This window comes from Siniperca chuatsi, linkage group LG22, assembly GCF_020085105.1.
Source record: "Siniperca chuatsi isolate FFG_IHB_CAS linkage group LG22, ASM2008510v1, whole genome shotgun sequence".
Lineage (NCBI taxonomy): Eukaryota > Metazoa > Chordata > Actinopteri > Centrarchiformes > Sinipercidae > Siniperca > Siniperca chuatsi.
This window is the reverse complement of record NC_058063.1, coordinates 2,767,997-2,780,545: the sequence shown is the minus strand read 5'-3', so window position 1 is coordinate 2,780,545 and position 12,549 is coordinate 2,767,997. Positions and strand designations below refer to the sequence as shown.

Sequence of the window (12,549 nt, the reverse complement as noted above, 5' to 3'; positions counted from 1 at the left end):
CCGTAGTGATTTGGTAGATCAGGAGACCTCGGTTCTGCTCCGAGCAGATTACATGGCGAAGCCAGGAGGAGAGAGTTCAGGTGGGTGTCTGCTGGTGAGCAGACCACACTGAGAGAGCGACAGCTTTTTACTGACCTAGTGACATCCGGGTCACAAGTCAGACTGGCCAATGCTGCATTCATTGACTCTCAAGATTGTGGGAGAATGCAATCTCCTAACAAAAGTTCAATTAACAATCACCCAAATGAATGAATTCATCTGTGGAGTCCCAACACCACTGAAACGAGAGAGGGCTTATAATTTGAAACGGATACAGGAAGTGTTGAGTTTGTATTAACAGCATAATGCAGTAACAAAAAAATTACAGGGCAAATGGGAGCGGATCTGAAAACATACTAAAATATGAGCAAATATACTTCAAACAGGGAATTAGAAACAAAGGCCTGTCTATAATATGAGCCTGCTTTGGTTAAAGGCCTGGTGCCCTCTGCAGTTGAGGTTAATAAAGGCCCCGGCTACTATTTGATGACTTACAGGATTCCCAAATAAAAACATTATATTACACATCATATATTAAATAAGTCTCCATTTTCCAAATTAGGTTAGCTGAGGAGCTCAATGGATTTCTGCTCAAAAAATTCCTATGACCATTTAAAATTTGAAGTAGTTTTGTACATGGCAAGTCACCTCAAAAGGACACTGTAACACACTGACAATTTCCTCAAACTTGAGTTTTCATAGACTTTTTCATAGACTTTTCAAGACTTTTTGACTATCTTCAGTGGAGTAAAACAATGCCAGGAACTGCAAATACAAAACTCCAGCCACAATTACACTGACCTGGAAATCCTCTGACATGACAGCACATCTGATGGCTTTCATGAGTTCACCTGGAGAGTTCCAAGTGAACTCGTGGAGGCCATTGCCGTAGGTTTGCGGTGATGCCAGAGGCTTTGGAGCAGCTGGCTCAGGAAGAGTGACATTCTCTCCTTAGTATGCAGATAAGACCCCTCCCCTCCACGCTTTTTTGAAAGTGTTATGGAAATGTTACTAGGTTTGACCTTGTAAGAAAGAAAGATTCCAGGTGTTACGTGAAAGTGACCAGGGTGCTTATTCAGAAATGAGATTTACCTCTGGTACTTATATATATATATACTACTCAAAGCGCTTCAACTACATATCACATTCACCCCTTTCACACACATGCCCAAGAACACACTTCGACATGTAGGCTGGCCGACCTTCCGATTGGTGGACGACCCGCTCTACCACTAAGCCACAGTCACCCCCCATGTGTGAGGGACAAAAGACAGGCCTATCTGGAAAGGCCAAATTCTTCACTAAGAGGCTTGACTGAGAAACAAACAGACAACAACTGTTAATTCACACCTGAATGTGAAGTTGAGATGAGATCTTGTTTGAACCCAACTCGAGATCTCAGTTGAACGGCCGTTGTAGGAAAGTCTACTGCTGGATTACTGTGTGATAAAGGGACAGCTATTACGCTTTGCCACGGCATTTGAGATTCCTTGTGCCTTACTCTGTGTGCTTTCTTCTTTCTTCTCTCTCTCCACTAACCCACACATCTTTACACATATATTTACACACTTACACACATCTCAAACGGCCCAGATAACGTGGAAGCTTAGCCAGCTAAGCTGCACGTTATTTTGAGGACAAATAGAGCTCATCCTCCCGTTTAGCTCTGTCCCTTTGTTTGAGATCCACCGGTCTGCCCGCCATTTGGTTTTGCGCGTGACGACCACCCACGTGGCCACCACCTTCCTTGCACCCTTCACTGTTCCCCCTTTTAATGTAAGATACTGCCTTAAATATCAACATTTTTAGGTGGACAGCCACCTTTGAGACTGTTTTTCACATTTGGTTATTGGTCTCTGATCCCAGGGTGGTGCCCTGTAATTATTAATCTATATTAATAATTTTGATAATATTAATAATTTTATTAATACTCAAATCTCTTTGATATTTCTGCTAATAACCAAACCTGCCCTACCTGAATCCCAACAAGATCGACATATTAAATTGCCATCAGATGAACGTAAAGGTGTGCATGTCTGAAAGGGGATTTTGTTACTGCAGGATAGCCTGCTAATATTAATTGCTGTAGAGAGCTTTTAAGTTGTTGTTAAACTGTGTTACATAGCAATGAAATGATGTGATTGTCCTTTCACCTGTTGAACTGTTGACATACTAGTGACACTCACATGTGCACTTTTCATTAGAGCAGGAGAAATAAAAGCCTATTACAGAGATGAAAGAGAAGAGAAGACCCTTACCGTCCTGAACAGCTGAGAATACACTACACTACAGTATGTGTGTGTGTGGGTCCATGCTGTGTGTTTGCCCACCTGAGAGCTCTGAGAGGGGGGATGGCTGAGACTTTGCCCACAGGTTTGGGTCCCACTGCTGGGGGCATCATGACCAGCAGGCCCGGGGAGGGTTTGCAGACTAGGGTCCGGGCTGGACTCACTGTGGGTGAGGCTCCTCTGGCTGGGCTGAGGGGGAGAGGCCTCTGAGGAGGGAAGGGAGACGGTCTGGGCTGCAGCTCAGACACCAACTAAAAGAGAACAAACAGAAATATTGATTATTATCAATATTATTATCATCCCCTCTCTCTCTTCCCTGCCTTTCCTGTCTCTCTTTACTGTGACTATAAAATAAAGCAGAAATGCCGAAAAAATAATCTTAAAAAAAATATATAGATTTTTTGATTATTATAGTAAAGATTGTAAAGACAAAAAGAAAAAGTTTAAAAAGCAAAAAGGGGAAAAAGGACATCTTTTTAAGTGGGATCACTGCCAATACACAACACTAAATCCCACACATGGACACAGCGGGGAGGAGAAATTCCAGTTTCTGTACTGGACTGTATCAAGGTTGTCCCTGGAATCTGTTCAGCTAGCTGATAAGAGGAACTTCTGTCCCACTACAGCACAGCTCTGAGATCAGATCACAAAGTAATCTCACATGAAATATTGGATATTTGACACAAACAAGAAAAAGCAATATGATATTCAAAACTTAACACTTCACAGAGAAGCACTGATAAGAGCAGTTTTGGAGGATAAATCAATAAGAAAGCAATCAGATAACAACATACTGCAGTTTTATTCAGAATTTTTTCAGCGTTCAGAGGAAATGCAATTCTGCAATTCATCTAAGTGTGTCCAACAGTTTTCTCATTACCTCTGTGTATTTTGCAATAGCTCTAAATTACATTTAAAAATGAAAGCTGCAAGCAGCGATGAACGGACCCTTGCACCTGACTGCACGTCAGGGCGTGCTGCAGTCGCAGTGTTGTTGCCGGAAGTTCGGTTGACGAGGTTCTGAATTTTCACATGTCAACGCTGCACAGAGGTGGTAAATGTCACTTCCTGTGTCCGCTATGTGGCGCTCGAGAACAACCACTAATTACACGTTAAGTTCCAGTATATGAAGTTTGGTCCTAACAATGAAGCATCATCAGGGTCTTAAGGCTTTTCTGCCAAAATGTGAGATGCATCTGGTCAACCTGGTAAGAGTACTTCAAAGTGTAAAACATGTAATTTCCTTTTGTCAGTAGGTGGCGCTGTGACTATGTCTGAATAATGGAATGTAGACAGAATGTACAAAATTTGAAGTCGATCTAATTAAATCTCTAGGAGGAGTTTGTTAAAGTACGGAGCCTGTGAAAGAGTGAAAAATGGCAGAAAAGTGCACATTCAACTGAAAATGGCTGACTTCCTGTTGGGTTTCGGGTATGGCTCCAAGAGGCTTTTTTGTGTGTATATTTTATATATTTTATATGCCTACCAAATTTCGCACATCTAGGTAAAACAAACTGTGGGGGCTACTTCATAAAAAGGCTAACTTCCTGTTGTAAGTAGCTGGCACTATGACTAATATTCAATATTGGCCTGTGGATGTCTTCAGGCTGAGGACTCTTATCAAACATGTGAAGTTTGGGGCAGATCTGACCATGTACACTCAAGTTACAACAACTTTCTGTGTCATGGTGAAACATCGACATTCAACACCATGCCACGGACATGCTGTTCGACGAAAACTCACATGCTTCATAATATAGCATTATCAAGGTCTTAAGGCTTTTCTGCCCAAATTTGAGGTGGATCTGGTCAACCTGTCATTTCCTGTTGCCAGTAGGTGGGCATATATATATATATACATATATATATATATATATATATATATATATATATATATATATATATATATATATATATATATATATATATATATATATATATATATATATATATATATATATATATATATATATATATATATATATATATACATATACATATATATATATATATATATATATATATACATATATACATATACATATACATATATATATATATATATATATATACATATATACATATACATATATATATATATATATATATATATATATATATATATATATACACAAACACACACACACACAATACTATACTACACTTCCTGTTTCTTGGCGAAACATCGAAATTCAACGCCACGCCATAGGCATGCCCTTCAAAGAAAACCCAAGCTTTTGATATAGAATCAACAAATCTAAATCAGTATTATTATTTTTTAAATAAAGAAGAAAGGCTTAACCCCAAAATATATACACCACACAGCATGGGTTTGAATACCTGGGTGTTAAGATAACACCCAGGTATAGAGACATTGGATTAGTGGTCTAACTTGCCTATATCAATGATTGGACACATAAAGCTAATTAAAATTTCTATTTCACCCAAATTCATATATCTTTTTCAATTACTCCGACTTCAAATACCAAGTAACTTCTACAGGAAACCCGACAAAATATTTAGACAGTTTATTTGGAATAACAGAAAAGCCAGACTACATCTTATGCTATTATATCTACCTTATGAAAGAGGAAGACTTCAGCTCCCTAACCTTAAATGGTATTATTGGGCCACCCACCTAAGCTCTGCAATGTCTTGTTTTTCTCCATCCACAACACCTGCCTGGGTAAACATTATATCGATTTCAGATCTACCAATAAAGCTATATTTATATTCCTCAGGTATTAGGATGCTGAAAAAGCAGGCAAAGAACCCTGTTATAAAAAACACAATATCAGTATGCTATACAGTGTATAAACATGTTGGTGAAACAGTAACTTTGTCACAATTTACTCCTATCTGGGGAAATGGCCAATTTAAACCTGGTAAAGTAGATGGGGGATTCAAATTATGGGCAGAAAAAGGCATTCAGATGATTTCGGATGTGTCAGAGGTATCAAATTCCCAGAAAACATTTTTTCAAATATTTGCAATTGAGAAGCTTCATATCATCAAAATATCAGCTGTTGAGGAAATTACACTTAATAATTTGAATGGTAAGGGACATATATCCAGATCTTATAACCTGCTGGCAATACATTCAGCAGAGTCAACATCAGATAGATTAAATGCTTGGAGAACAGACAGACAAGAAGATAGGACTGAGGTGGACTGGGAAATGGCCTGTTTAAAGGCACAGAAACAGTCAGTTAATACAAGTTTAAAATTACTTCAGTATAAGTGGCTAATGAGAATGTGCATAACCCCCGTTAAACTTCATAACCTTCCCCCTAACATTCCGGATGTTTGTGTTAAGTGCCTGAATGAGAAAGGAACTTTGTTTCATTGCTTATGTGAGTGCCCAAAGATACAGATATTTTGGGAAATGTTGATAAATGTTTATCACAAATAATTAAAAGTAACTTTGTGAGAACAACAAAGCAAACAAATATGATCGACTCTGGACATCTTCAAGCCAGAAAATAATTGCATTATGTTGGAAAAATGTAGAACCACCATCACTTCGATTGTGGAAAGGGGAATTGTTAACATGTCCATGTTAACATGGAGTGGAGAGGTTGACGTATATTCTTAAAGGTAAGCGGAAAGAGTTTGTTTATATTTGGAACTCATTTATGTCCTTCCTGGAAAATGAAACATGGTTTACCGACTGTAAAGAAAATGCATTTTATAGATAAGATATGGGAGTATAGATTCTGCGTTTTATTTTAATATTTATTTTATCATTTAATTAATTTTTATTTACTAAATTTTTATTATTATTTTCCTATTTATTTGATTCCATTTGTTTTATTTGAAACATTTGTGTGACTTGTGAAATGTCTGTGTTATTGTGTATCGAGGTGCAAATGTTTGTATACTGATTCTTTGTATTCTGTTTCTTTTGGTTTTATGATTGAAATCTCAATAAAAACATTGTTAAAAAATTATGCATTTAGCTGCAGTCAAGAGCATTGTTCTCTTAGAGCAGGGGTTTTCAAAGTCTGACACTGTGCCCACCCCCCATTATATATTTGTTTACATTTTGTTTAATTGGCACCATTAAAAGTATGCTGAATTAGTTATTAGTAGTTCCTGTTTGCTGTGTACGCATAGATGTACAGACAATAACTGGATTCCTTTGATACTAAGGAAAACTTAAAAACCTGATGATTCTCTTTTTTGATTTATGGAAATTTATTTGCGGACATCAGAGATAACCTCGGAACTAATGGCTTTAAAGTACTTCAATAACCTCTCTACTTGCTAGATCGCTCTACTATGGGTAAAAAAAGCTTTGTTTTACGCTAACCTTCAACATGGATCACTGTAGCGACCTGAAGTTGTTAGTGCTGATTACTCTTTAACTGGAAGTAAGTAAATAAGTAAAGCTTTATTTGTATAGCACTTTTTAAAACACAGTTACAAAGTGCTTAACACACACACAGAAAATACGAATGAATAGATAAATAAAGATATTTTACAATTCAAAAACACAGCACAAAACCAAACTGAAACAAACCAAAACATTAGACAGGGATGGAGATCTATAAAAAGGCTTGCCTATAGAGATGGGTTTTTAGAAGCCACTTAAAGCAGTCCAAAGATTCAGCAAATCTGATAGTTTGTGGAAGATGATTCCAGAGGGTTGGAGCTAAAACAGCAAAGGCATGATCACCTTTGTTTCCAGAACATAGCAGCTCTGGAAACACAACATTTCACGTGAACTACCCAACAAAATTAGTTTTGGAGTAAATATGGGGTTAGAAAAAGGCCATGCAGTTGCAGAGTCCTATTCATATGTGGTTCAAAATTTTTCCGCATTAAAGCCCCATTCGGAGTGGAATTATTTGTCTAGGGGAGTTGGAAAGATGAGTTAAATTACCGAGGAGACAGTGAATATTTTATTCCCCGCCTCCCCCAGTAAAGTTAATCCCGTCAGAATAGGGCTTCAAGTTGTCATATTATGCTTTTTGGCTTTTTCCCTTTCCTTTATTGTGTTCTATATCTTTCTTTTTTGTGCATGTACTAGGTTTGCAAAGTGAAAAAGCCTAAAGTCCACCCCAAAGGGAGTTACCCTCTCCCACAGAAAACACTGCTCCTGAACTGCCTGAAAACAGCTCGATTGTAGTCCAGCCTTTACTTCTGTAACGTATCTACGTCACTATGTTACATGTGTCATAATGCACGAATTGAGCAGCTTCCACAAGTACACCTAAATATGAAATTGTAATAACCTTAGATACCAGGCAGTCAATAGGCATAAAGTAGTTACTGTGATGTAAAGATAGTGCACAGTTAAACATTATGCATGAAAGATAAATTAGTTACAAATGAATAACTTCCCACTCTGAAACGTCTCGCTCTGGACTAAGTTGTGAAGCTGGTTCGGGTTGTTCTGCCTGTGTTTCGTTATCAGACTTGGGCTCTAACATGTACGGCTGAACCGAAGCCATAGTTACTGACTGAAGCGGCTTTGTTTTAGATCACACTACCTTGCTCGTCAGGACCTGCCCTACTCTGCTTCTGATTGGCTAGTAGTCCTTACCTAGGTACTGCACATGTGCAACTCCCAACAAAGATAGAATAGAAGTGAGATGCCTCACTAAAATGGAGCGTTCAAGACACAGGGTGAAAAGAGGTGCGGCAGCAATGTGCAGTGTGAGAAAAAATATGGTGTTTTTTTGAAAATTAAACCATATCAACCTATTCTGGTACAACCCCAAATATGCATAAGCATAATATGACCACTTTAAGACATATTATCCTCTAAATATTCTCTGATTTGTCCAGTATGAATCTGACCTGACTGAATCAATTCTAGAGTGGTTGTTTCAAGACTAAGGTAATGTATTGTTATACTGCCTTGTAGCAATACCTGAGCTCACAAAATTTTGTCTGTTTTTATGAAGCTATTACATAGTATGGTTAAAATGGGGATTCATTTAACAACTGTCTGGTTGCCTGACAGCTGGGGTTGTACTGTTGGTGACCAAAATTCTGAAAATAAGACAATAAGGTTGTTTTTCTTTAAATTAAACCACTAGATTAAGTGGAGATGCCTATACGGTAGTACCATTCTCCCTACACTTAATATCAAAAGGCAGCTGCCCCTCACTTAATGTGAAAAGAGGTAAGTATTGGAATCTGATTTCCTAAAGCTTATATCCTTTGTGGCTCCCTGCCTGGATGTTGCTCCACATTCCTCAAGTCCATTCTGACTTTTAGGTTATAGTTTTAAAATTAAATTATATTCAATTACACTTCAAAAAAGGGTCAAAAAGGGCCTTACCAGTGGAGATCGTGTCGGGTTAAGGGGTAGAGGTTTCTTGGGCGGGCTGAGTCTCTGTGGGGTCAGGGGAGATTTGGATGGGGTCGCTAGGGGCTTGCCCGCTGGCAGAGGTGGGCGAACCACCTTGAGGTCCTGGGGACCACCTTGGGTAGATGGGGCAGGTCTCAGAGGTCGCACAATGTTTACTGGCTGGATTCCATTGGGCGCAGGGCCCGGTCTGAGAGGCAGAACCTCTTTGCTGGTGTGAGGAAGCTAGGGTCAAAACAAAGGCAACAACACAAAGTTAAGTTAAAAAAAAGAAAAAGAAAATAACTTCTCAAAAGCAAAATCCTGGAATAGCTAGTCTACATGCAATTGACAGACTACTTAAAGAACAACACCTTATTTGAGAGGTTCCAGTCTGGTTTCAGAGTAATGCATAATACTGAAACTGCTCTGGTGAAAAACCTCAGAATCGAGGTTACGCTCATTTCAGGTTTACCTATGCGGTTGCAACTTTTTTTGTCTCAGTTCAGAGCTTCTCATCAAAAAGAAAATTCCATATGGAGTGCCTCAAAGCTATATCCCGGGTCCACTACTTTTCAGTCTTCATATGTTAGCACTAGGGTCCATCATTGATAAGTGGAGTATTGATTTTCATTGCTATGCAGATGACACCCAACGCTATGTAGCTTTTGATCCTGATGACCACAGTGCCCTTTACTCTAAATCTTACTACCAATGTTGCTGATCTGAGTCCTGAATGTTATTTTTTTCCATTTTTGTTTTTCCAGTAAAGGCCCTGAAAACATATTTTCTCATTCAGCTTCTTACTGTTAGCAATGTGGTCCTACATGAACACACTATTTTCTGCCAAAGTTAGAACAGTTTTGGTTATTTTGGTAATTTCTTTCTCCTTTTGTATCTCTTTCCTTTCCTATGACAAATGTACCCTAACTGTGAGATACTAACCCATTCAATTAAATAAATGCTATAAAAACAAGGAAATAACGACATGATGAAATAATGCTGAAGGCACATTGAACTAGTGGAGAGGAGTGTTGAGTTGTGGGAGGAGGCAGATTCTACTGGTCACACAATATAACATGCTGCTGTAAAATGAGGCAATTTAATATGAAGGTCAACCCATTATTCACTATAACACAGCAAGAGAAACAGTCACCACCCCCTCCCATTTCCTCCCTTACTTGTCTTTTTTTCTTTCATTACCACACACACACATATTCTACTCACCCCCTTGTGGCCGCTAGCTTTGTTGATTGGTCCAACCACCTTCAGGTGAAAGGCAGGATTCAGATGGCCATTCTTCCCTTTCTCCACCGATGCCTCCGTCCTGAGCAGAGAAATGAGGACAAGCAAAAAATAAACCAGAGTCTGAGGTCTGAAAGCTGTGCTGCTTCATCACTCTTCTCAATCTGGCATTGATTTTAGGGCACCAGGCGGGAAAAGAGACATAACAGAAGTAAACATGAAGTTTCTCATCCAGCATGATGTGAGAGGAAATGAGGAGGTGAAGGATAGCTGAAAGCTAAAACATACAACATTGACATACCTTATAAAGTTGATATGGCAAATGTATTAGCCAACAGTTGCCTATTTACAGATCTAGCAGATACAAAGCCACATTAACATTCATTTGTTGTGTTTGTGTGCACCTGATGAATGTAGGTCCAATATTCACTCTCCTTTAAGTTCTTTGGTCTCCACCAACTACTAAAATAAATATCTGGCTCTTTAGCTGCTAAATGCTCCACTATGTTCACCAGCTAGTCTCTAACTGTGTCTGCTGTTGGGTGCTGAGCAGGTAGTGTATAATGGGTTTGTCAGAGCTTTTTCACTGAAAACAGCTGCCGGAAACAAGGTTGATGAGAGCGATGTGAGTGAACCAAACAGTAAAGATGATGAAGGTCATAAAATCAAAACAATGAGCTAAAAGAGGCTAAAACGCCCTGTAGAGCTGAGGGGAACTGCAGAGTTTTTGATAATTCTCTGTGGGTTCATCATTTTTAACAACACCTTTATTTCATACAAAAATATTGATGAGCGCAGCTTTAGAAGTTCACAGGTTACCTTTAAATGGATATGAATATGTTCCTTCCAACATGCATTTGCAGACACATGCAATCCAGTATGGCTAACTACAGTCTCCTGTAGTTAGAAACTAAATATTACAAGCTTCAGAAAGGAAGGATTTACTGCAAGGCTATTGCATTGGATTGAATTAGACCGTAGAGGAGTACTTATTAAACTGGTAAGTCAGTGTATGTATATACTGCAGGCTCTTAGCTGACTAGAAGGCTTTCTAAGCATACTGGATATATATATGCTAAGAAAGGCCTTTAATCAGCTTGAGTCACCCGCCGTCCTGCTGTTGAACTGTAAATGAACCCAAACTATTGGCCATGGAACAAAATCAAAAAAAGCAGAGGGTTTTCATCGCAGCTGGTGCTGTTAAGGGTCTTTTTAATTATCGTAGTGTCTCAATTTTCCATATCGTTAGCCATTCATTCAGTTGTCTCCCCTCTGTCTCTCCCATTAGCTGCACTTACCGTAAAATCATGCTGAGGCCCAATATCACCAGTATTTTGCTTTTCTCTCTGTCTTCATTTGGAAGGTCATGGTCTTTAAAAGGCTGCTGTACTGCTGGATCCTCTCCAGAGACATTTCTGTTCTGTCACTGTGTAAGACTTGAGTATTTTCAGAGGCACTAACTCAGCAAGTGTTATGACGAGGCTGTCTCTCTGGGTGAGGTATATGGCAGTGCTCATAAAGGAAGCTCTGCGGTTTATGAGGACACAGAGTTTGTTTGGTTCTGATAGAGGTGAGCTGCAGCACAAAATGCTGCAATTTATGCTGATGTAGAGATGAAAAGATCTGGTGTATGCATCGATCTGCTTGGAGCACTGGCAGACATGGCAATACACACTTCCTTCCTTCCTTCCTTCTTTCTTTCCTTCCTGTAATTCGACACTTCTTTTCCTCCTTGCCTTCCTTCTTTCACTTTCTTATTTATTTCTTCCTCCCTCCATGACCTGTTTTAATCCATTCTATTGCCACATTTTCTCTACGTCTTTCTTTTTCCTTTCTCCTTCCTTTTCCTGAAATATTTTTTCTTCCATGCATGATTCACATCCTCCTTTCATTTTTTGTTTCCCTCCCTTCTCATGCAGACAGAGTGATATGTGGAAGCTCCACTGCATAGTAATACACTGTTGTTTTTTCAACAAACAACAAGTTCAACAACAAGATAGTGAGCGGTCTGAGGGGAATCAAGTATTTGAATTACAGATCTTTTCCTCACCTAATCGCTGTTATTTCTTTTAACTTGTTTGATGTCTAATTAATTATGGGGATGTCAAAAAGTACATAATGAGATAATCTACTATAACCTTCAATAATGTAATGGTGTCCTGTACAGTATACAGTATGTAATTCTAAGCTTTCCCCTCTATTCTGGATGTAGTTCCAGAAATGTGTGTGTAATGTGTTTTTAGCAGACAGAGACAGACAGAGTGGACACAGTACTTGTCGCTCTTGTTCTTCTCTCTCTGGGAAAGCCACTTATGGTAATAGGAAGTCTTAATCCTGTAGCAGTAGAAGAGCAGCAGCACTGCAGGCAGGACCACCAGGAAGGCAAACAGCAGCCCCGCCACCAGCCCCACCTGACCTGTGGAGACACACACACACACACACACACACACACACACACACACACTTACATGTACAATAGTATCACCAATATGAGTAATATCCTGTTTCTTATTAGATTTGGGATGTGATGTTTACATAGCTCATGGAGTCAATTATTCACATATCTGTACATGGTTATCGTGTCATCAGGTTTCTAATTACTGTCTGTGCAGGTGTGTCTTTGACTTGTCCATATGCAACTGAATGTCTCTTCTACAGGCCTACAGAGAATGTTAACTC

The 12,549-nt window shown here is 39.0% G+C and overlaps 1 protein-coding gene across 1 annotated transcript in view; it reads right to left on the bottom strand.

Annotated features, from left to right (window-relative positions):
* Nucleotides 1–12,549, bottom strand: part of adam19a (ADAM metallopeptidase domain 19a) — a 212,519-nt gene that overhangs the window by 5,275 nt on the left and 194,695 nt on the right. The window contains exons 19-22 of the mRNA XM_044184761.1: nt 12,145–12,286; nt 9,853–9,952; nt 8,620–8,871; nt 2,370–2,578 (exon numbers count right to left, since the gene is read on the bottom strand). Coding sequence (XP_044040696.1) covers nt 2,370–2,578; nt 8,620–8,871; nt 9,853–9,952; nt 12,145–12,286 — 703 coding nt within the window. The remainder of the gene's footprint in view (nt 1–2,369; nt 2,579–8,619; nt 8,872–9,852; nt 9,953–12,144; nt 12,287–12,549) is intronic.